Raw genomic sequence first — 27,078 nt, forward strand, 5'->3', positions numbered from 1 at the left:
CTTGATGAAAACAAACCGGGGGAATAATTGTTATATATGCGTTTAAAGAGTGTTCCATGGTGCATCGTTTGGTGCAAAAATCATGGCCATAGGTTAACAGAAACTGGGAGAAATTTTGACCAACTGTGGTAGGGGTTAAAAATAAAAACACCCACTTAATAACTGGTATTACAACTCTTGAATTGACCACTGCAGTGCATCGCAGGCGCATAGAATTGACTAAAGTGTTGATTTCTGCCTGTGGAATATTGTTCCATTCCTGAATGAGCGCTTGACGAAGTTCGTTGACGTTAGCGGGTGAGTTGGGACGACGCCTCAATCGTCTGTCCAGACTATTCCTGGCATGCTCGATGGGGTTGAGATCAGGACTTTTAGTGGGCCAGTCATCAATGAAATCAATGTTATTTGTCATAAGAAAATTTACAGTGTCTCTAGCTGTATGAGAGGTGGCATTATCATGCTGAAAAATCGAGATGTTGGCGTTGTTATGGAACAGAGGAATGACGTGATGAGCGAGAATGTCATCGCGGTAACGTTGAGCATTTAAATTGCCATCAATGACGACTAGTGGTGAACGATAACCATGGGCAATGGCTGCCCAGACAATGACAGAACCCCCACCCATGAAACGATCTCGTTCAACAACACAACAGTCAGCATAGCGTTCATTTCTCCAACGGTAGACGCGCACCCTGCCATCACCACGTTGTAAAGAAAATCGGGATTCATCCGAAAAAAGAACGGTATTCCAGCGTCGCCGTATCCAACGAGTGTGTACACGTGCCCAATTAAGACGATTTAGACGATGACGTTTCGTTAAAACGCATCCGACGTAAGGACGTCGTGCATGTAAACCGTTCTCCCGCAGACGATTACGAACAGTTTGCCCACTGATTCGGTTATTGTGAAGCCCAGGTATGTTAGCAGCAGTAGCAGTGGCAGTTTGGAATCGATTGCGCAAATACGTATTCATGATATAGCGGTCTTGACCACGTGTTGTAACACGCGGACGTCCACGAGGTGGCAAGTCGTTGGTGCTTCCTGTCGTTCGAAATCTTACGCGAAGATTTCGTATCGCTCGACTAGAACTCCCAACATGCCTTGCAACGTCTTCTGTCGACATGCCAGCATCAAGCATGCCAATCGCCCGTTCGCGTAAATTATTGGGTATTCTTGGCATACTAAAAATGCTACAATGTAAAAAACGTTAATTTTTTTTACAAATTTTGAAGCGTTTTCGTTCACTTGACAACAATGCCAGTAAGACAAGTAAAACAAATTGACCGAATACTACACGGGACATGTCGAACCATGCATGCATGTGCAAATTGAATTTCACGTTGTCGACGATTAACAGTGCAAAAATAATCGATAAAATTAATGAATCCTGATAATACAGCTCAAGGCTAATACTACCTATATAATTTCATTACACAATGAATTCTTTAACACAACAAATACTATATGTACAAATCGGAAGTTTCTTTTTTTGTTCAGTATATGTACGTTTTTACTGCATTTGTTAACGAAGCATAGCTAATGAAATTGGTGGATATATATATATTTTTTTTTTATGAACTGATCATATTTTAAAATGTCACCTTTTTCGTCAATAAGGTCGTTTATAAAAACAATTCCTTTTTCAAAATAATTTTTATATAGAAATGGCTTACGATCAATGAGTATTCTATCATTCAGCCAAATATTAATACATAAAATATCTTCTACGGTTTGAGGTTTACAAATATTAAGACGACCAGAAACACGTTGAATATATAGACACTGATATTCTAAACAAGAAAATATATTTAATATGTAAATTTAATCGTAGAAATATTTTATTAGTCGGAAACATCTTACAATGCAATAAACTCCGGAATGTCCCTTTTATGTTGTCTGCAATGACGTACTAGTTTTTGAATCAAGAGGCCGTCGGCAAATGCTTTGACTATAATGGATATTCAGTCAACTATGTTAACATTTTGATGTAGCAAATCGGGCGAATTGTAACTCTTTGTGGCGACAGGTTTGCTGCACTCAAACCCGACACGCTGCTTATTTCTTTTAAAAAATGATCCTAATTCTGCACACACGAGTTAGAATGACGTCCTGCATGTTTCGTTTGCCGTGGCTGACGTTGGGATATGGTCCTCGTATGGCGGTACGTTCATCAACTGGTCACGTACCTGTGGACAATAGAAAACATTTAGACGGGTGATTCATCACTGATTTCAATTTATACTGAACAGTCAGTGATTCATTCATTCATTCATTCATTCATTCATTCATTCATTTTACCAAAGCAAGATATTCGATTGACCATACAGTGGCGACGTGCAATTCAATATACAGTATGTTAATAATAAAGGTATAACTACAAGAACACCTTAGAAAAACATACAATTCTTTGTAAGAAATTAAGAATAGAATGAATGAATGAATGAATGAATGTTTAACGACACCCCAGCACGAAAAATATATCGGCTATTGGGTGTCAAACTGGTAAATGCAAAACAAAATTAAGGATAGAGACAGATTGTTTTAGTTATCACGTTATTAATGTTAAGAGTGGAGACAGATTTTAAAATAGCCAGTTCTCTACGATTAGAACAAGAAATCGTCCTAGATTATGAAGCCGCTTAACATTTTGAATACTAAGTAACCAGGGCCGAAGCTAGCAGAGAGAGGGGGGGGGGGGGGATCCAGAAAAAAACCCTATATTAACTTAAAGAAAATTCTCTTCTTAACCGTTTAACCACTCAGTTACCCCACCCCCCACCCCCCACCCCCAACAAAAAATCGTAGCTACGGCCCTGGTAACTAAATTACTTTAAATGTAGATGGTTTCTTCCACTAATTCGTTTTGATATATTTAACCCGCAAATCAGTGTAGGATGGACAATACAAAATTTAAGTAAAATTCATCTTCAATCAGATTACTGTTACAAAGACTACAGATTCTCTGGTCACGTTGTATTTGTTGGTAACGACCAGTTTCTATAAACAGTAAATGTGCTGAACATCTATATTTACATATGAACAATTCTAACTCTGTAAGATACATTTTTTTTACAAATAATACTGTAGACAATGGTTATCAGTTAAACATTTATAAATAAAACATTTAGAGGAAGCTGAAAATGTTGCATGCATATCTTGCAAAAATAGATATAAATAGTATATATATTCTGAACGACAAAACCGTAATACATGATGGCATTTGGTATTTGTTTTTCAACCACTAACTGATATGTTTTTGTAAACTGATAATGTAAAGCAGTGCAAACATCAAACTATTTTCTTTCAGGTTTGTGTGATTTAGTGTTCTAACGCGACATGTCAACTCTGTTACCTTTTTCAAATTCTGGAACATTATGTTTAATTTATTACCAGGGAACTTTTCAAATAATCAACACAGAAAATACAAACGAATCCAGACAGAAATAATTCAAATTGAAGTTCATCATCATCATTATCATCACCAAACACAATCATAATCATCATCATCATCATCATCATCATCATCATCATCATCATCTTCTTCTTCTTTGTTTTACCTTTTCTGCTGCTTTGAAGACTCTAACGAGATTTTTGCCGGCTAACTTCATCAACTCTTCATCTGTCCACCCCCTTTCTATCAATTCAGCGAATAAATCAGGATACTTGGACACGTCTTCCAAACCCTCTGGTACTCTGCAGTGTACACGGATATACGATATAATGTCATGAATTAACAGCTAGGAACACAAATACAGAGCTAGAAAGAGAAGGAACAAGGATGAGAGAACGAGACACATTGACAGAGAGAAAGAGAACGATAGTGAGACAGAAAAAGATATTGAGAGAGAGAGAGAGAGAGAGAGAGAGAGAGAGAGAGAGAGAGAGAGAGAGAGAGAGAGAGAGAGAGAGAGAGAGAGAGAGAGAGAGACAGATAGGAGATAGAGACAGAGACAGAGAGACAGACATAGATACAAGAGAGTTAGAGAGAGGGAATCCGAGAAAGCGAGAGATGGAGAGCGTGACAGAGATGGGAGAAAGATAAAACGAAATACATAAATACACCGGTACAGTAATATAGCATACATACTATGACTAACAGATCATACATGTCATAATTAGACACGATGATCCGTTTGCGTCAAAAGGGATTAATTGGCACGTAACTGTATAAAGAATAAAGTTAAAATTTATAAGTTTTAAACCCATACTAACTCAAATGACATTATGTTAAATGTAAATAAAAACATTTCTTTACAAACGATAATGAATGAATGAATGAATGAATGTTTAACGACACCCCAGCACGAAAAATACATCGGCTATTGGGTGTCAAACTAAGGTAATGCAAATAAATAAAGTGATGATCAACATCAATATAAAAATTCAAGGTTTAAACAAAAACAGTGTAAAGAACTGTGCAAAAATACAAATACAAATATCACAGAATTTTACGGACACCGAATTTTACTCTAAACTTCAATTTGTGCTGTATTGGCCATTCTCAAAGAGAATGTTACACCCCTGCACCACGGTGAGGTTACAGCACGCGCAGGGGTTACAAACGATAAAGGCGTGAAGGCAACTGATGGATCAGACACCCCAAAGCACGAGCAATTCTGCCTTTAGTCTCTGTGTACTGTATTATCGATAACTTCAGTGATAATACCAGTGAAGCTGCATACATTGGCTGTTCTAGCACTTTGTTTACACCCCGGTATTAAAAATGACATTTAATCTATATACTTTGAAGGTAATTTTCTAAAAAACGTTGTTTTGTTTTTTAAATTTACATTGAATTAAAAAACAATATTTCGGTTGGTATGGATTTAACACTTAATAATATTTTGTATGAATTTTAATTTTATTCATTATAGAGTTGAATTGCACTTCGTCGGTTCCTTTTTAACTCAAATGGACTACGAGTACACCCAGCATTAGCAGGTGAGTTCGACCATTCTACCAACCTGGTCACGCCATCGTAATCCGCCCCTATTCCGACATAGTCCACTCCAATTAGGTTCTTGATGTAGTCTATGTGGTCTGAAATCAGGAAATAAGTTCACACTATACATGTAGCTGTCATTTGTACACCACTGTTTAATCCTCTGTACATTATTTTCTTTTGTAAGCGACAAATGGCATGCCGCTGTGTTATATTGCTTCCTATTCAGCAGTGACAGTGACGTCTTTTTGAATGAAAGAAAGAAATGTTTTATTTAACGACGCACTCAACACATTTTATTTTACGGTTATATGGCGTTAGACATATGGTTAAGGACCACACAGATTTTGAGAGGAAACCCGCTGTCGCCACTAAATGGGCTACTCTTTCCGATTAGCAGCAAAGGATCTTTTATTTTCGCTTCCCACAGGCAGGATAGCACAAACCATGGCCTTTGTTGAACCAGTTATGGATCACTGGTCGGTGCAAGTGGTTTACACCTACCAATTGAGCCTTGCGAAGCACTCACTCAGGGTTTGGAGTCGGTATCTGGATTAAAAATCCCATGCCTCGACTGGGATCCGAACCCAGTACCTACCAGTCTGTAGACCGATGGCCTACCACGAAGCCACCGAGGCCGGTCGATTTGAATGAAGTACGGCATAATAGATGGTGATGTTATAAAAAAAAAAAAAGGGAGAAAAAAAAAATCAGTTGTTGTTAGTCCATACAGAATTAATGAAACTGCACGTTAATCAATATTAAACATTTTTTAATTGTTCATTCTCTGCGGCATTTTTTAATTTTTAATTTTTTTTTGCTCTGGATTATATCGGATTTTTTTTTCCAGATGGATGTTTCCTTATTTTTACAAATAAAATATACTTTGTGAATTGAAAACAGATTAAAAGTAAATATTAAAACAGTAACTGCACCGTTATCATTAAGTATCCGAATGTCAGCATCATCAGGCATGATCACAAATAGGGCCGGATTTAGACCTTGGGAGGTGCGGGGCACTTTAGGTTCGGGGGCCCTCAACATAGCAATTAAATTACATGACAAATAAAAAAAATGAACTAATTTTATAATTATTACATTTTTTAATAAAGAAAGTCCTTAGTCTAGGGGGCCCCTCTGGCAGGGGGGGGGGGGGGCATGGCAATTGCCCCCTTTGCTTGAAGTGTTGTAGTCAGCCTGGTGATGATATATTTTTAGATATACATATAGTTTCGATAATTTAATCAAAATTTCTCCGTCATTTATATTGGCAAAATATGCTACGCTTTTCTGGTGCTGAATGGCCTAATAAAAAAACCCACAAAACAAACGTAACCGATTTACTTGGGTTTGAAAGGGGGTGGGGGTGGGGGGGTGGGGGGGGGGCATTTGGTTTCGGTGACAGATGTTCTAACAGAAATTATGTCGTTATCAAAGAAAATTATTTTAATTCTGTTTCGCATTAAATATATTCTGACACTTTGGTGTAATATAATTAAAATATAAAGGTTGAATTGGCACGTCACTGTGGACTAACAGCGTTGTATGTTATATATTGTCACCCCCTTGCAACCCCAATGTTCTTGATCGTGCATGTGTCATTCGCGTGTTAACTGTAATGTCACTTTTAGTCAACGGCTACCGCTACTGGTATAAATAAATCTTACAGCTTATTGGTAAACAAAACAAATAACACTTCTCATTCAGATTTACTTACAATCCAGAGTTACAAACATGTTAACGGTAAAATTGCCGTGGAAAATGCCGTGGACACTATTTTTCCACGGCAAATTATTTGCCGTGGTCATTTTCTTAATTGCAGTGGTTGACTGATTAAACATCGGTTATGCTACTAGATGTCAAACATTTGGTAATTTTGACATATAGTCTTTGAGATGAAACCCGCTATATTTTCCCATTAATAGCAAGAGATCTTTTATATTCACCATCCCACGGACAGGATAGTATATGCTACGGCCTTTGATATATCAGTTGAGGTGCACTGGCTGGAACTAAAATAGCCCAATGGGCCCACAGATGTAGTAACCCACAGAAATGTATAGACGATAGACTGTTAGCACTCTGTACTTACCTGCCACTTGTGAAAGTGTAGCTGTCGTCTTGTTGTGTGGAGGACAGTTGATGTAATCACTGTAGAAGTTCACCATCACCACCCCTTTGTTGGTTTTCTGAACAAAATATACCAAATAACTCAATATAATGAACCGTTTAGTGTTCATGCAAATAAGAACTAAAAATACTATTCTTTGTGCATCTTCGCAAGCCACGGTAAAAAGTAAAGTTTGTTTTATTTAACGACGCCACTAGAGCACACTGATTTTTTATCTTATCATCGGCTATTGGACGTCAAACATATGGTCATTTTGACACTGTTTTGAAGAGGAAACCCGCTGTCGCCACATAGGCTACTCTTTTTTCGACTGGCAGCAAGAGATCTTTTATTTGCGCTTCCCACAGGCAGGATAGCACAAACCATGGCCTTTGTTGAACCAGTTATGGATCACTGGTCGGTGCAAGTGGTTTACACCTACCCATTGAGCCTTGCGGAGCACTCACTCAGGGTTTGGAGTCGGTATCTGGATTAAAAATCCCATGCCTCGACTGGGATCCGAACCCAGTACCTACCAGCCTGTAGACCGATGGCCTGCCACGACGCCACCGAGGCCGGTCGCCAGCCACGGTACCCTTCCGTATAGCATACTGCATGCTGTACGGAATGCAGGGCCGTAACTAGCGGAGGAGGGGGCAAAAAAATCCGTAAACAAATTATAGAAACTTAAAGAAAATTCTCTTCTTAACCGTTTAAGGAGTTTTAGACTATTAACTACTCAGTTGCCCCCCCCCCCCCCCCCCCCCCCCCCCCCCCAAAAAACCCCCAAAAAACCACAAAACAAACAACAACAACAAAAAACATCCTAGCTACGGCCTTGGAATCGATTATGCCTAAGTCACATTTGCTCTACGGCTAGAATACGGCGGCCGTACGCCCCCGAAATCGAGAGATACCTGCGGTGGCCTCAGGGTCGCACCTAGGGCGTATCCCTATATTTTACAGGCCGTAGGGGTCGCCGTGGGATTTTAGCGCGGAGTTATAACCTTTTTTCATTTCTAGGTTCGCCGTAGCAATTCGACACGCCGTAGCCATACCGTACAGCGGTTCACGGCGACCATACGTCGGGCGTACGGTGGCCTTGCGTTTGCCGTGCGGCTGCCCTAGGGTCTTATGAATTACAACTGACCTTTGCGGACCCCCCAAAAATTGCGATTTCATTATTTTATTTCATTTTATTATGATTTCACTTTTCACTTTTCATGCAACTCCGACAGATGCGCGATAATTCTAAGTTAATTTTACGTCACACCGCTGTGTCACAAAAGTATGGTTCCCCCTACGGTCGCCGCAGGAACGCCCTAAGGCGACCGTGCGTCATCACTTCAAAGGCTGTACGGAAGCCGCAGGTTTTCTGTTACCACAAATTTAAAATACGCCGTGCGGCTACGCTAACATATGTGACTGCTACAGGATGTGACCGTGGGAATGCTGCGGCGGCCCTATAATTGCTATTGGCCGTAGATATTTTAGACCCCACGGCCGCCGCGGCAAATGTGACTTGGGCATAACTTAGCTTGCGAAGATGTACTCTGTGGTGACCCATCGACACCTTACGAATTGTGTGTTTACATATTATAATGCATTTCAGTCTCATAATTTGTGTAAACAGTATATAAAAATACTTAACACATTTGTAACTAAAGAGAAAATATGCTTATGCACTATACCGAATGCAGTATACGGCAGCAATATAAAGCAATTTTATAAAGAGAAAGCTACATGAGTGGCCGTTATGTACCATCTATCGTACGAGTTGTTTCAAAACTAACGAACGAACGAAAGCGAGTTGAATGTATTTAAAGTGTGATTGTAGTTCTTATAATATCCTTATCAATTGGAAACACAAAGTTTTGTTTGTTTTGTTTAACGATATCACAAGAGCACAATGATTTATTAATCATCGGCTATTGGATGTCAAAAATAGGTATCCGAGGAAACCCACTACTTTTTTCCATTAGCAGCAAGGGATCTTATACATGCACTTTCCCACACAGGACAACACATACCACGGCCTTTGATGTACAAGTTGTTGTGCACTGATTGCAACATACAAGACCCTAGAGGATCGGTCCGCCGAGGGTGTTCGATCCTAACACCTCAGCAGACCCGTACTAACGATATCTTAAGTGAATGGAGACACAATCTTTAGTGATGGTTATAGCCTCTGGTGCGTGTGTGTGTGTGTGTGTGTGTGTGTGTGTGGGTGGGGGGGGGGGGGGGGCACAAGTAAATAACGTGCAATTTTTGTCAGGCTCCCTATAAATCTAGTCTTCCCCTCCCTTCGCCTTGCCTACCGGTGTTTACACAATTGGACGAGTCTCCCCTGGGTTGTCATACAACGACCAGAAGCAGTTAGGCCCTTTTAAGGGCCATATGGGCAACTTAGGGAGACACCACAGCATCATAGAGGTCTAATTAACGAGCTACTCTCGATTCACTAATGTCAAAACCTATATTAGTTCCGGAACTTTCTTTTCGACCGATCAAACTTGCGCACCTTTTCTCTTTTGGCACAATTCTTGCTCCATTCAAAATTCCATAGCACCATTACCCCCCCCCCCCCCCACCACCACCACCACCACCACCACCACCACCACCACCACCCCCACCCCCCACCCCCACCCCCACCTTTCCTGTCCTGGACGGAGGAGCCGTCCGAGGCCGGCTCTTGTGCCCAAGACAGGCTTGCGCTACAACAGCTTGCTCTGAATGTGCACGTAAAACCCTATGACCTGACCTGACCCTCCCGACGCACCATTAACAATCGACGTCAGAATTGGACATGAATTTAAAGCCCAATAGAGAAAGCACATCTCAGGTAGCTCACCGTCATCTGTAGGACGTCGTCCTGCACGTTGCGGTAGTGGTTGCACAGCGAGAAGGCCGAGCTGTGGCTAAAGATCACTGGAGCAGCCGACAGGACGATGGCGTCTTTCATCGTCTGCTTCGACACGTGCGACAAATCCACCAGCATCCCCAGCCTGTTCATCTCCTTTATAACTTTCTGAAACAGTGATTAGTGAGCTTTCTTATTTTTAAAATTAAAGATTGTTACAATCAGCCTGTGCATTTAATACATTAATTGATGGGCCATTTTCAGGGAATTGGTCCATGTGCCTTTTTGCCCTTTGTCCCCAGCCTAAACTATTTCCAAATGTAGTCTTGAATACTGAAGTTGAGATATTGGTAAGTACAAAAACAGTATCTATGTAATAAGGATTTTTTCATCAAAAGTCAAAAACGTCTAGAGCTTTATAACAGATGATATATGGAAATAGTACACACACACACACACACACACACACACACACACACACACACACACACACACACACACACACACATATATAATATATATATATATATATATATATATATATATATATACTGTTTCTGTAAACAGTATACGCAACTTTAATTCTAGTCAGCCATTACGTGATATTCAAATAACGTAAGAATGTGTGGCGCGTTTTTTTTTGTTGAATGGAAATGACGTCAAATGTGAATGACGTCATTTTGGATATCCTTATATAATAATAAACTAGTGCTTAACGTTTTTGTTTTTTGTTTTTTTCTGAACGCTGGACAGCTTGTAGTGGAAAGTTACTATTGAAAAGTTTTTGTTCGATGACTATGAGTGCATACGTCAATTATGGAGTGTCGCCGTAGTAAGTTTGTTTAAATGTCAATAAACGTAGTGCGTGACCTCGATTACTTTACATCTAATTTGCAAAGTTATCAAATTCTCAAAGTATGTGATCTGAAAACTATAATATACTTTGATTGCACTGGAAATGCTAGATATTATATGATAAATATATAGTATTATGTAATGCAGTAGATATGGCTCCCCAACCTATTCACTGTCTATGCCCAGGGGATAATAAATATATTTTAATGGAAGAAAAAAAAAAAGATGAACTTATTTACATCAGCATAGCAGTTACATTTCCATTTATTAAATGAGTATTATTACCAAATAGTAACCACACTGGGTTTATTATTAAGCAAGTGGCAATCGTACCTCTCCAAATGGTGATAGACCATCGAACTCTGGAGTGTTGTTAACATCTACCTTCCAGTTGTCTGCCCTGACAAGAAAATATTAAAGAGATTAGTTAAATATGAATATTATAATCTAGAGATTAACACCAGTAACACTGTTATGAGTTTTGTGATTCGCTGCGGCAGTCTAAACACACGTTATAGTTGTTCTTATGGGCGAAGTGTTTTCTATTCTTGTTAGACGTAATTAATACGTAATAAATATATAAACATATTTTACTATAAGTAACTAATTTATCTCTGTATTAACTAATTTAATAGGGTGTGTAACAAATATTAACAGTGTTATATCAATGTATGTCATTGTTACTAATTTACCAGGGTGTGTTACAGCTGTACCTGTGTCATATAAATGTATTTCATTGCCAGTAATTTACCAGGGTGTGTTACAGATATAACAGTGTTATATCAATGTATTTCATTGTCACTAATTCACCAGGGTGTGTTACAGCTATAACTGTGTCATATAAATGTATTCCATTGTCACTAATTTACCAGGGTGTGTTACAACTAGAACATTGTTATATCAATGTATTTCATTGTCACTAATTCATCAGGGTGTGTTACAGCTATAACTGTGTCATATAAATGTATTTCATTGTTACTAATTTACCAGGGTGTATTACAACTATAATAGTAATATATCAATGTATTTCAATGTTAATAATCTTTCATTTTGTTACATCTATAACAGTGTTAAATCAAAGTGTTTGTATGTGATTAATTTACCAGGGTGTGTTACAACTATAACAGTGTGACATCAATGTATTTTATTGTTACTAATTTACCAGGGTGTCTTACAGCTATAACAGTGTTATATCAAAGTATTTCATTGTTACTCATTTACCAGGGTGTGTTACAGATATAACAGTGTTATACCAAAGTATGTCATTGTTACTAATTTACCAGGGTGTGTTACAGCTATAACAGTGTTATATCAATGTATGTCATTGTTACTAATTTACCAGGGTGTGTTACAGCTATAACAGTGTTATATCAATGTATTTCATTGTCACCAATTTACCAGGGTGTGTTACAGCTATGACAGTGTCATATACATGTATTTCAGTTTTACTAATTTACCAGGGTGTGTTACAACTATGACAGTGTTATATCAATGTATTTCACTGTCACTAATTTACCAGGGTGTGTTACAACTATAATAGTAATATATCAATGTATTAAAATGTTAATAATTTACCAGAGTGTTACAACTATAACAGTGTTAAATCAAAGTGTTTGTGTGTTACTAATTTACCAGGGTGTGTTACAGCTGTGGGTGATGGTCATGTATCTAATTCCGAGATCATAGAACATTCTGAGATTCCCCAAACTGCTATCAATAGAGTGGCCTCCCTCTAGACCCATCATGCTTGCAATCTTGTTATTCCTGTGGGCGTCGAGTATACCTAGACCAAAGTAAGATAAAAAGTTCATAATTAGCATATCAAAGACCGTGGTATGTGCTATCCTACTATTTTGTCTGTGTGATGGTGGATATAAATCTGATCAGGGCCGTATTTCTACACAATGCAGAGTCGAATGGGTTTTTGGCAAAATAGTGGATGATTCTATGACTCTCTGACTAGTACCTTGTCTATAGGACAGCCACTCCCGAGGAGATCCTTTACTGGAGATTGCATCCTTCTTGCATCGACACAAAGTGGACTGTCACTCCCAGACAGAGTTCATAGGAATAAGTACAGGCTGTGATGACATGCACTCATGAATCACTGTCAACAGTAATGCTAGGTGTTCGCGAAATTTACGTATACCCTTCCCCACCGGAGGCAGCCGTCATGAGTACTGCCACCATAGCTGTCAAGTCCTTCACTTTATTAAAAAAAAATCCTTTGCTACTAATGGGGGGGGGGGGGGGGGGGGGGGGGGGAGAGGAATCGAATTTCCTATCTAAGACTATATATAAGAATTACCAAATGTTTGACATACAATAGCCGATGATAAATACATCAGTGTTCTGCAGTAGTGTCGCTGAAGAAAACAAACTTTTAAAACTTGAACTGTATGACATTGTGTTAACTATACTGCACTGTGATAACCGCCAAACTGTGAAACTTGCCGTCTGCTGTTGTGACAAACTGGAACGTGTCCGGGTACTTGCTTATCATTTTCTTGATAGTGTCCGTCTGGTCGAGCGATAGTCTTACAGCGTCTTTGTACTGTGAGCCACAGTCCACGTAAACAGCCCAGAACTGAAAGATGCAGCATCATTGTCTTAAAGGCACAGACCCTAGTTTTAACCCGTGAAAAAATGGACACTAAGTTTAGTTAGTTTACACTACCTGTAACTCATTTAGATAAAGTTATAATACAGTGAAAGAAGAGTCTGTAACGTTAAAACCTGAAAATATTCTTAAAAATTAACTAGAACTTGAATCAATAACTGTTACTTCTCAGACGCACGTGCGTTTTTTTTTTAATATGATTTTTCTTTTGTTAGTAGAAACACCAGGATGACCAGAATCACTTCTGTTCTACGGAAACAGATAATATAAAGAATAAAATATAAGTAATGTTTGATTTCAGTGATCATAAACGGTTCTGATAGTGATAAAATATGCTGTAGTGTTTAAAAACTAGTGTCTGTCCCTTTAATATTTGATGTAGAATACTAAACGAGCTTGCCTGTCATACCATTTTTATGAAACGTGTAAACAGTTTTGGTATCGGACGAACGAAAGCGATTTTCTGGAGCCGCCACTGGGAACATGTCCGGGTACGTTTGTTAACATGTTCTTAATAGTGTCCGTATGGTGAGCGACGTCAGAGTGAGCAACGAAACGTTATCAATGAACAGTTTAGATTTTGGCGCGAAGCTTGCATTAGTTGTTAGTTAACGAGGTTTTGAAATTCATAATAATGACTGTATTGTAATCGGAACAGCAACGATTGAGCTGAGTGAATAGGATTGGCTGGATGTGACGGTGACGTTTTATACATATTATAGGGCCGTAAAAACGAGTAGCAGGTCGACGACATTGTTTTGGCGTCGTACACAATAGGCCCAAATATAATGACTCATCTTATCGCAATTTCAATTCATGGCCATATTTCGTAATGGTACACTTTTAAATTACACTATTTTGTACAAACACGGTTAGATCCGTTAATAATTTCTTAACAAATCATTTTCAACAGCAACTATGGACTCCATGTTTTCTAGCGTTCGGAAAAAAGACGCGTCATGCGCCCAGTTTATTTCAATGCAGGGAGAATGCAAAGTGACGTCATTCGAACACCGACGTCATTCAAATTACAAAATTAGATATTGAATAATTGTTATGACATGAGTAATCTCTTACAATGGTGTGTAATAAAAGTGAATACATACCTGAGACGTCACACTATTGTTCTAACAACATTATTAATCAATGAAGTTGAACTTGTTGCGCGTTCACACAAGGGATTTGAACCCACTGAATTAATGGAACTATTAATTTGTAAAGACTGGTAGGTACTGGGTTCCCGGGACAGCGTGCTTGAACCTTAATTGGATATAAGCACACAGATAAGTATAAACAAAGAGACAGTAGCTGGTGGATGTACCCTGGCTACATCGCGCCTAGTATCTCTGTTTTTGTCACTGCAGCGATGATATAAAATTAACTATCATAATACTGAATATCTGATGGAGTATTCCGGTTACCACGGCGCCTAATTCCTCTGTTATTAGACAAGTGACTATAGTAACCGTTATAATATTTAATATCTGATGGAGTGTCATGACTTCTGTTACGCATTAAAACGATATAAACCGTCATAACATTTAGTAATGTCGTATGCTGTACCCACCTGCGCCCCTAGCCGTCCCGTTCTGAGACGAGGGATGTCGGTGTGGCTGATATTCCACTTGGTTCTCAGGTCCATGTTGAGGTTGACGTCGTACACGCGGTTTTCAGCCTGCTTCCGGTACTGCCAGGATAGGTCGTTGTGGCTGTATGAATTAATATATATATATGTTTTCGAATAGATAAGCAAATATTGCAAATTTCTGTAATGAATTCTGAATTAAAAGCTAAATAATCTTTCTTAACTGTTCATTGCAATATAATCCACAAAACAGACATAATTATAGATGTTAAACACAATAATGGTTGCAACAGCTGTATGGCTGTATGAATTAATATATACTCTTCAAAAGAAGAAACGCAAAACCACATTGTCGTAACATTTGGAGAATTGATTTAATTATTGAATGGTGAGTCCGATAATTACCAAATGTTGCAGGATTGTTCACAATTCACTCTAGTCCATTGTGAGTAAGTGATAGGACACACCACCAAGGTCAAGGTCATCTGGAGTCAATACGGGGTGTGGCCTCCGCGTGTATTGACAACTGCCTGGCACCGCCTGCCCATTGAAGCAACCAGAGTACGGATGACGTCCCGGGGGATGGTGGCCCACTCGGCCTGCAAGGCTGCTGCCAGCTCGGGCAGGGTCTGGGGCTGTGGTTGTCGCTGTCGGAGGCGTCGGTCCAACTCGTCCCATAGATGCTCAATTGGGTTCAAATCCGGTGATATCGATGGCCAAGGAAGGACATTAATGTTGTTGTTCTGTAGGAAAGCCGTTGTGAGACGTGCTGTGTGAGGCCTGGCGTTGTCATGTTGGAACACTGCGTTGGCGTTGGCCATAACTGGAACGATGTGTGGCCGGAGGATCTGGTCAATGTAGCCCTGTGCATTCAGGTTGCCCTGCACGTGGACCAGGTCAGTTCTGCCAGTGTGTGAGATGGCTGCCCACACCATGACACTACCCCCGCCGAATCTGTCCACTTCCTGCACGCAGTTTGCCGCATAACGTTCACCACGACGCCTATACACGCGACATCTTCCATCATGACGTCGGAGCAGAAATCGGGACTCGTCACTGAACCACACCTATCTCCATCGCAGTTGAGGCCATTGTCGATGAATCTGGCACCACTGGAGTCGGAGTCGACGGTGTTGTGGTGTTAAGATGACACCTCGAACTGGACGTCTGGCACGAATTCCTACCTCACGTAGGCGGTTCCGTACGGTCTGGTCGGATATCCTGCGCAAACCTGGTATTGCTGCGGCTGTGGAGGTGGCAGTAGTCAATCGTTCCCGAAGGTGGCGTACCCGGATGTAGCGGTCCTGCCCGGGGGTAGTGACCCGTGGTCGACCGGATCTAGGGAGGTCACGTGTTGATCCATGTTGCTGGCAACGGTCCCACAGTCTGGAGATGGTGCTTGGGGACACATGGAATGCCCTGGCAACGGCCGTTCTGGATTCGCCTGCGTCTAGTCGGCCGATGGCATTGTTTCTCTGCGGTTCACTGAGACGTGGCATGTCCTGGATTGTCAACCGTCGGCCAGATACAGAGGCCAGGCAAGCGAACACCCTGCACTTTTATACTGTCGGTGTTCATGTTGCACGTGCAGACAACGCACGTGCAGTGGTGACATGGTTTGCACGTGGCTGCGTTTTTGCGAATATTCACATTTTGGAACTTTATTGTACAGTAGCTGCGTTTTATCGAATGTAACCGTGGGAATGTGCTTGGGACATGCAATGACCTTATATTCACAAAGCATGAACCGGTAGGAAACATAAAATCGGAGTTATAACCCATTTGTACCCTTTTGCGTTTCTTTTTTTGAAGAGTATATATATATGTTTTCGAATAGATAAGCAAATATTGCAAATTTCTGTAATGAATTCTGAATTAAAAGCTAAATAATCTTTCTTAACTGTTCATTGCAATATAATCCACAAAACAGACATAATTATAGATGTTAAACACAATAATGGTTGCAACAGAAACGTTTTTCCGACATCGTGTCTGGATATATTGTGAGGAAGTTACGCCATATGTTTTCGAACACGTGATAGTTTCTACAAATAAACAATGTTCCGTAGCAGCACAAGAATGTGTATGTATGGTATGCCATGTATGCACGTGGAAAATCGTGTATAAATGAGCTGTTCGAAAACATATGATGTTCGAATTTATATAACAGGGTGCTCGGTACACGAAATGACAACAACTGGTTATGAAGCTTTGCACAGTTTATTGCAGATCACGGAGACGAAACCCATCTCTTTACATAAATTCTTATATTAAGATGCAGGACACCAAACTATCAGGAGCCCAAAAGAAACCACCATCCAGTATAACTCAATAAATGCAGAATGGCTACCTTCTAATATCAGCTGATCATTTCATGGTCAGCAGCCCAATCAAAACTAAAAACACTGTCTTCACAGACAGCACATGAAAATAGTCCTCACAAGAAACAAAGAGATGTCACAGGTATTCACTACCCACACAGGTAAAACATGCAATTTGAAATTGACCACACAAGCCAAGTACAGAAAGAAATATACTGAAGAAAAGAAGTTATGGGACATGAAATACAAAACTAAGTTTACCATGTTATAATTACAGAAAGTACATGTCTGCCATATATATATATATATATATATATATATATATATATTTATATAATGGCTCTGTATCTCTCTCGGTCGGTCTGTCTGTCTCTTTCTGTCTGTCTCTCTGTCTGTCTGTCTCTCTGTCTGTCTGTCTGTCTGTCTGTCTGTCTGTCTGTCTGTCTGTCTCTTTCTAAAAAGGCAATTAATAATTGTTTAACGTTGCACATATTAAACAACGGTTACAGCTAGGGAACTCGCTATCGCTACAGACAAAACAACAACAAACAAGAAACAAATAACAGCAAGAACGAAAAATATTAGTCAGTTGATACATTGGCGTGACCAGAGTTTTATACTGGAAGCACCCACAATGGGGACTGGACGGTGGGGGAATGGGGGTTTCGTTTGGGGCGGGATTTGTGGTGGAGGTGGGGAGGGCACCCACACTGACCATGCGTCCCTTTTACCACTGAATCGTGTTTACAAGAATGTGAAGATTTACTCCAGCAATGATTTGGGTAGGAATCGACACCCCTGTTTCGTACGAATCTCAACTGTCAACTACATTGTATATATATGATAAAATACAAATATACTGCGACTTTCTGCGAAGTTGACGCGATTGGTAAAGCCTCAGTCACACTGGATCGTACGTTTTCTGGATCGTGCGATTGGTGCCAATTTGACCGAAATCGCAGATCAGAAGTTTTGAACATGGCCATCGACCTTGCTGCGACTGATTTTGCTCTGGCGATCATGCATGACTTCTGCGACCAGTCGCGCGCTCTTTCTACGATTTGCCCGCGATTCCCAAAATGTTAGGTCGCTGCTAGATCGTAACCTGATTGCATGCCCGGTGTGACTGGGGCTTAAGAATCATCTGAGTTGACCTAGTTCTGTTCAGCGCTAGACACTAAAAAAAAAAAAGATGAGCATAATGTGGACATACATCACACACCCACGACGTCGGCTGTCACGTTACTGGAGCATGTATAATCTCGTCACAGCAATTTAATTAGCTCAGATGGTTGTACACGTTATAGATGACTATTCTTTTGTTAATATCATAAGCATACGAAGCAAGGGGCGGGATGGGGGTGGGAGTGTGGGAGCAACTGCCTCCCCCCCCCCCCCCCCCCCAAGTGCCTGAGCAAAACCTCAAATTCGAGCAAAAATTATAGAAATATTCGGGGAAAATATGCAAACCTGAGACCATTTTACGATGTATTTCCATCATTGTACCCTCAAAATTAGTTGTAATACATGTCAAAGCCCGTACGTCTATGGTCAATAATAATAAAAACAATTCTAGTAAAAATAAATCTGTTTTGTATGTATGTATTTTACAGTAGGGTACAAACATCTGGAAACTATCATTTCAAATGGCTCGGAGCAGACGATATATATTCTGTTTACTGCTGAGTAGCACTCCGGAAACAAGTGAGATGCGCGCGCAGGTCGGTCATAGCGCGTTTAGCATGGTTACCCGATGGGTTGGTTTGGAGCAATCTCCATGTTTTGTGACACAAGTGTTACATGTCTAACATTCCTGTCTGTTCAGTACAATTACTGGCAAATTTGAGAATAAGTTCTCATTGTTTGATCGGTTTTTGCATTCGTACGTTTGTGCTTTTGAACTTTTGTCGGCCACAACTTGTAGGCCCATGCCATGTGACATGGCGAACATTATGCCGCCATCTTGTGTCAAAACTACTAACTGTAGTACTATCGCATCTGAATTTGACTTAGTCGGTGAAATTTTGGGCACAGATATGCTAAGCAAGGGCTAACCGGCAAAAACGTCATCGGTTTCACGTTTGGCTAAATCTTCTAGTGAAGTTTCCAGTGACACGAGCACTGCATTGACCGATCGAACGCGACCTCAGACAGATAAGGGAGATAATTCTTCATCTGTGGGGGGGGGGGGGGGGGGCGGGGAATCTGATAACAATGGTTCCGATACCTCTGCTAAGGAGAAATATTTAAGTGAACTTTACGTCATGGTGCATTCACTGGCGTCATCTGTTCAGAGATCGAATGTTTGCAGTGATGACGAGGATTTTGTTCTTTATGGTGAGCGTTCAGTGAAGCGTCGCCAAGTTTATTCTTTTTTCAGATCTTCGGGTGATGACATTTGTGACCATATCGAAAACCTATTAACAGATAAGTCTGTGGCGGATAGTGGTTGCCTTGATGCTGACAAAGGCTGTTACAATACGTCAGATATGACGAATTTCCCAGATTATTTCAAGGAAATTGCACAGGATGTTTCTGAAAAGGAAACCACTAGGCCAGATTTGGGTGGTTAGTTGTCAAAATTAGTAAAGACATTTTGAATTAAAAAAATGCGAGAAAAGAAACAAAAGGCCAAGTCTGATGAATATCCCATACTGAAGAATGTAAAATTTCTTCAGGTGCCCGAAGTTTCATGGCAACCTGACCCGTTTGCAGCATATGTGGATGCTTTTTCAGTATGTTGGTCAAGTTTCAATGCTTATACATTTCTCCCATTTTCTCTCATTGGTAGAATGTTGCAAAAGGTGGAGGAGGACGGGGCCGAATTACTAGTTGTAGTTCCATGCCATGGTTTGGGAAACTTTTAAGAATGCTAATCGACTGTCCTCTTCTTTTGCACAACAGTATCCTGTCTCGTCCAACAGAGAGAAAGAAAAGAAAGAAATGTTTTATTTAACGACGAACTCAACACATTTTATTTACGGTTATATGGCGTCAGACATATGGTTAAGGACCACACAAATCTTGAGAGGAAACCACTACAATTAGCAGCGAGGGATCTTTTATTTGCGCTTCCCACAGGCAGGATAGCACAAACCATGGCCTTTATTGAACCAGTTATGGATCACTGGTTGGTGCAAGTGGTTTACACCTACCCATTGAGCCTTGCGGAGCACTCACTCAGGGTTTGGAGTCGGTATCTGGATTAAAAATCCCATGCCTCGACTGGGATCCGAACCCAGTACCTACCAGCCTGTAGACCGATGGCCTAACCACGACGCCACCGAGGCCGGTACAACAGAGAGAGAGAGAGAGAGAGAGAGAGAGAGAGAGAGAGAGAGAGAGAGAGAGAGAGAGAGAGAGAGAGAGAGAGAGAGAGAGAGAGTCCAGAATCACTTGCCCAAGTTGCGTCTCATAGCATGTTGGCTGTCGGAATGTCGTCCAAAGCCAAGGAAATTCGAGGGCTGCAGAGCACATCATCGTGTTTTCATGGCGTGGTGGAACCCGTAGGCAGTACGACACCTACACAAGGAAATGTTTTTGCTTTACCTGCACTCGGGACATTAATCCATTTTCACCCTCTGTGGCTCAGGTGTTAGATTTTCTCACAGATTTATTCCATAACGGACTTGGTTATAGTTTCCCAAATACAGCTCGTTCGTCATTACCTTCTTTTATTTCAAATGATAGTTACCCAGTTGGGAAGCATGTGTTGATTAAGGAGTATTTAATTTGAGACCTTCATTGTCAAAAAATACGATCACGTGGGATACCAATGTGGTTTTACGTTATTTGAAATCTTTATCACCAGATTGCAGTTTGAAGTTAGATATGTTAACTTTGAAAACAGTTTGTTTATTGGCTTTGCTCACAGGACAGAGAGCACAGTCTCTACATTTGATTGACATTAGAAATGTGACTGTTACAGATGACTATGTTAAATTTCGTTTTGGAACCTGCTAAAGCAGACCAGGCGTGGATTTCATCAAGGAGATATAACTCTTAGAACGTTTCAAGATTCTGGCCTGTGTGTTGTTACTTTTGTGTCAGAATATCTGAGGAGAACTGTAGAACTTAGAAATCAAACTCACAGTTTGTCCATCAGGTTTGTGAAACCACATAAGGCGGTGAGTAAGTCTACAATTTCTAGATGGATCAAGACATTGTTATTTAAGGCTGGAATTGATATGACTATTTTTACCCCACGCAGTACACGTGAAGCTGCAACGTCTGCAGCTAGCAGGACAAGAGTGTCATTACAAACTATACGGAGCACAGTGGGATAGAGTAAGTCATCAACTTTTGCTACGTTTTATAATATACCTTTGTCCAGATATTCAAGGTTTTAGTGATGGTGTACTTGCATTGATTCATGTGGAGTGATACATACAGTGTTGTTTTTAGTCCTGAATTAAATAATTACTGAACATCTGGATTAAGAACAGTCTTCATGGATGAGATGTTTATGTTACCGGTATGTGTTTTAGTTTTAACTTGAGAAGCATCTTAACACTCTCTCGACCGATATCCTAAACAACTAACTTTGTTAGTTTTGTTTGACCAGTAGACTAGTCAATAAAGAAATGTTAATTTAACCTATTTTTGTCGTAACTGGTTAATCTCCTGTATGCTCTCAGAACACCAGCTTTGAAATCTCACTTGTTTCCGGAGTGCTACTCAGCAGTAAACAGAATTAGAAGATTAAACGAGACTTACCTGTAAGATGAAGTTTGATAATAATTGCTGAGGGAACGGAGGAATCAAGTGCCCTCCCTTGATTGTTATGCCCACCCGTTGATTCCTCCGTATGTGTGTGTTCTGTTAACACAATCCCTTGAAGTATGACACAAAAACATTTGTCTTTTTACGCCAAGCAGTTGGGTACAGGCTGGTAGGTACTGGGTTCGGATCCCAGTCGAGGCATGGGATTTTTAATCCAGATATCAACTCCAAACCCTGAGTGAGTGCTCCGCAAGGCTCAATGGGTAGGTGTAAACCACTTGCACCGACCAGTGATCCATAACTGGTTCAACAAAGGCCATGGTTTGTGCTATCCTGCCTGTGGGAAGCGCAAATAAAAGATCCCTTGCTGCTAGTCGGAAAGAGTAGCCCATGTAGTGGCGACAGCGGGTTTCCTCTCAAAATCTATGTGGTCCTTAACCATATGTCTGACGCCATATAACCGTAAATAAAATGTGTTGAGTGCGTCGTGCAATAAAACATTTCTTTCTTTCTTTCTTTCCAAGCCGTTGGGGGAGGGGGTAGAACTTAAATAGTTTATGAGTCGTGTTATGGAGCGACAGGCAAATCGTCGCGTGAGAGCCAGAAAGATGTAAGTGCATTAGTGCATAAGTTATTTGCTTAAATAATTGTAGTTACGACAATTATTCATGATTAAATTAAATGCGTCATTTACGACCAACAGTATATCAAGTAAATTTAAATATTTATTCTGATAGAACCATCACTTCTAAAACATTTCAGTTTTGCAAATCACACATTTATTTTTTAAAAGGAGAACACTTGTAAATAGAAAATATTTAGAAGCAAACATTCAAAAAGGAATACAAGTAGAAGTATGTATAAATAAAATCACCGCTTAAACAAAATATTAAGTGAAAAAAGTTATTTTACTTTTGTTAATAACAATACGATAAATAAAATCACCAAATGAACAAAATATTAATGTGAAAAAAATACTCTGACTCGTGAAATCGTTGTTTTCTTTGACCCACCCCTGATTTTATTTGACCCTATCTGGTGCAGGGTTTGTGCCAGAGGGTAAAAAATGGGTATGGTACCATACCCAAATATTTTTGCTGAATTTATTTTTTAAGTAACTTTTTGACAAAATTAAGTACTTTTATCATTACTGTAAGATTTTCTTAATCCTAACCCTAAACTTAACCCATTTTCTTTCTGAGATAGGACCCAGCATATCTCTGTTGACTGTGGTTGCATTCAATTCCATAGAGTCATACCCAAACATTTCTATCTTGCAGAAATACTGTGGTGATAGTGTTCCATGTTGTTTGATGATGGTGCATCAGAATCACACGACTTGTTCATAAAAAAAAAACTATTTTTCTAGGCAAGTATTCGTTCCTGATGAGTCATCAGAAAAGCTGATGTCATATTGTGTGCAGTGTTCTTTCTGTGTTCTTTGCGCCATGGGAGTCCTTTTGCAGATAGTTCTTGGTTCTGCTGCCTCAGGGCGTACTTCACTAGTTTTAAGAATATCCGGTTTATCAGCTGGTGCAACAGACAAACCAGAATAGTTAAGCAAACTGAAACTGGTATTCTTGATGAAGAAACTATATTTAGCAGCTTATTGGTTTGGGATACACCGGGTTCAAGTGAAGCTCATTTAAAGGATATAGGGTTTACATTTCCAATGAGGGTGTGTACTGAATATCAAATCCAGAAGTAGTGAACACTATACCATGTCCACCTGTTGAGCATGCAGGATTCTCTCCAGGTTATATTGAATGAACAGTAAACCCTACATCTTCTACTGTGCGTTGGGTTCTGTTGTGTGTTCAGTGCACACTCCTGGTTTTGTTGTGTATTTGGTGATCTCTCCGGGTTCTGTTGTGTGTCCAGTGATCTCTCTAGGTTATACTGTGTGTTCAATGATCTCTCCAGGTTCTGTTGTGTGTCCAGTGATCTTTCCAGGTTCTGTTGTGTGTTGGGTTTACTCTCCGGGTTCTGTTGTGTGTTCAGTGCACACTTCTGGTTTTATTTAGTATTTGGTGATCTCTCTGGGTTCTGTTGTGTGTCCAGTGATCTTTCCAGTTTATATTGTGTGTTCAGTGATCTATCCAGGTTCCGTTGTGTCTCCGGTGATCTCTCCAAGTTATGTTGTGTGTTCAGTGATCTATCTAGGTTCTCTTGTGTGTCCAGTGATCTCTCCAGGTTCTATTGTGTGTTCAGTGATCTATTCAGGTTATGATGTGTGTTCAGTGATCTCTTCAGGTTCTATCGTGTGTTCGGTGATCTATTCAGGTTCTGTTGTGAGTCCAGTGATCTTTCCAGGTTCTGTTGTGTGTTCAGTGATCTCTCCAGGTTCTGTTGTGTTCAGTGATCTCTTCAGGTTCTACTGTGTTCAGAGATCTCTCCAGGTTATGTATGATGTGTGTTCAGTGATAACTCCAGACTATGTTATGTGCAGTGTTCTCTCCGTGTTTTGTTGAGTGTTAAGTGATCAGTCCTCCGGTTTCTGTTGTGTGTGCTAAATTATTTTCTGCGTCTGTCGAGAGTGATATGTCATGTTCAAGTTCTCTTGTGTGTGCTATATCATGATCACGGTATGATGTATGTGTGTTCTGTCATGTTCTTCTTCAGGTTCTGTTGTCTGTACTATGTCACGTTCAGGTTCTGTTATGTGTGCCACGTCATGTTCAGGTTTTGTTGTGAGTTCTCTAAATATGCTCAGGTTCTGTTGCGAGTGCTGTGTCATGTTCAGGTTCTGTCGCAAGTGACTGGATAAAAGCCGTGGTATGTGCTGTTATGTCTGTGGGAAAGTGCATATAAAATATACCTTGCTGCATTAGGAAAAATGTAACGGGTTTCCTCTGATGACTACGTGTCAGAATTACCAAATGTTTGACATCCAATAGCCGATGATTAATTAGTGTGTTCTAGTGGTGTCGTTAAACAAAAGAAACAAATAAACTGTCGCAAGTGCTATGTCACGTTCATTTTCTATTGTGATTATTTTCTCATGTTCAGCTTTTTGCTATGTTATGTTCAGGTCTTGTTGTCATTGATGTGCCAAGTTCTGTTGTGTATGCTATATATCATGTTCAGGTCCTGTTGTGTGTGCTATGTCATGTTCAGCTTCTGTTGTGAGTGCTATATTGTGCTAATGTTTTGGTGTGTGTGTCTTGTGTCATGTTCACGTTCAACATTCTGTTGCTTAGCTTAGCTTAGTAACTGGTGTAACGTGTCCATGGTCCATATACCACAAGGGTTTCAAAAACGCCTATCCGGAGTCCGGCCTCCGATAGGATCGGGGGTCTGACTCAGGACAGAGATATTCTGTTGCAAATATTTGTTAACTGTAAAGTTAATCAAAGTTCATAGATCTTGCTATCGTTTATGTTGAGGCCACATTCACTTTATTCGCCTTTTAACTTTACGTCTGATTACACTGTCTTTTGTTACTGGACTTTGTCTTGGATAACTTACAATGACGTTTGTATGTGCAATATTGTTAATCCATAACGCCTACATTAGATCTTCAAAGGCAGCTGAAAGACGGAACTTGATCACCGTAACATATAATTAAATACATGTACATCCAAAATCAGTGTCATTATGCTTGCACTTTGGTCGTATATGCCACATACAACATTATTATGAATTAAAATTGTATATACAGATACAAATTACATGTTGGAAACTTTGCTTCAATTAAAAACATTTCAAAATAGATATTTGTTTTTCAAGAAAATTCACCAAAACATGTTTATTATTATAATTATGGTGCACATAAAATAGCAAACCATACAAACATTAATGTCACTGCAATTCCTATTTATATAGACAGACACCATTCTTGTCTGTTGCCAAATGGTTCGGTGCATGCAGTACCAAAATTTTTCCTTAAATAGACCGGGCTCTCACAACGACAAAAAGCATACTATTTTTAGGATTCAAGCATATCAAAATATTGACATAATGTATGCGCTATTGTACTTCTCATTTGTAATTTCTATCACAGACCGATTACAAAGAATACATATGTGTCGTATTTGGCACATACGACCTATGTCAGACATAATTATATATCGAACTGTATTTAAAAAGGGTGTATCTACCACACATGACCAGTCGTGTTCACATAATGGACAGCAAGCAAATCGGAGGAAACTCGTATGTATCAGTTACGTCTATTTTCGTGCAAATTGGTATCTGTGATTCACTTACGACTATTTAAATCCTTCTGTATAAGCGATGCAATTAGGGACATAGCTACGTTTTTTGTGACAATATGTAATCGTGGATGGCAATATGCAAAAAAGACGTTTTAGATCGTATCTGCCACTTACAACCTTTTAGCTCTCACGCGACGAAATATAGAAGGTGGTTGGCGGAAAAAATAGATGAGTAACCCCAGCCATACCCATGACCCCACCCTACCCCGGATACGCCAGTGCTGGTAAGGGTAAGCTACTTGCTCGAACTGTTCTGTAAATAGCTTAATTAAACACATACATACAAATCTATGAATCAGTACAACACATTAATTACAAGCCCTGTATTTCTGTGCACGCGAGAACGAAACCTGGCTTGTGCACCCCTCGTACTATAGACTGTAATAGAGATTTTGCCCCCCCCCCCCCCACACACACACACCCACCACCACCATCACCATCACTCCAGATATCGTTCTTACAGGCCTGAATTAAAGAAAAAGTAATTTAACATACCCGTCAACCAGTGGATATTTCTTCAGCACCTGAATGGCCCTGTACAGACTCGTCCCGGGGGTTACGGGCGACCCGTCAGGTCCCACCACCGGTTGGGACTGGTCCCTGGAGGACCGCTGAGACAGCGGCACGCCGACAGCGACCCCGATGATGACGGCACCCAGCACGAAGCCGACGATCCCTCCGACGACGACCCTCCTGTTGTTGGCAGCACATCCATCTTTCCGAGCGACGTTACTGGGACTCATCAGGTCCTGGGAACTGTCTACCAGCTCCATCACGATGTATGTAATATGTAAACTGGAGCGTTGGTCGTAAAGTTTCAAATCCCATTTGTCAAACGAGTTTTAT

General features: G+C 40.2%; 1 protein-coding gene across 1 annotated transcript; it reads right to left on the minus strand.

Moving 5' to 3' along the window:
- Nucleotides 1-1,397: 1,397 nt before the first annotated feature.
- On the minus strand, nt 1,398-27,078 carry LOC121380780 (dipeptidase 1-like). Its single transcript, XM_041509752.1, has 10 exons — nt 26,728-27,078; nt 14,955-15,096; nt 13,222-13,354; nt 12,400-12,550; nt 11,101-11,167; nt 9,904-10,080; nt 7,035-7,131; nt 4,965-5,040; nt 3,558-3,693; nt 1,398-2,186 (listed from the first exon to the last, which is right to left on the minus strand). Exons 1-10 carry the CDS (start codon nt 27,003-27,005, stop codon nt 2,097-2,099), a joined length of 1,347 nt encoding a protein of 448 aa, XP_041365686.1. The 5' UTR covers nt 27,006-27,078; the 3' UTR covers nt 1,398-2,096.

Source organism: Gigantopelta aegis, chromosome 9 (assembly GCF_016097555.1).
Source record: "Gigantopelta aegis isolate Gae_Host chromosome 9, Gae_host_genome, whole genome shotgun sequence".
NCBI lineage: Eukaryota > Metazoa > Mollusca > Gastropoda > Neomphalida > Peltospiridae > Gigantopelta > Gigantopelta aegis.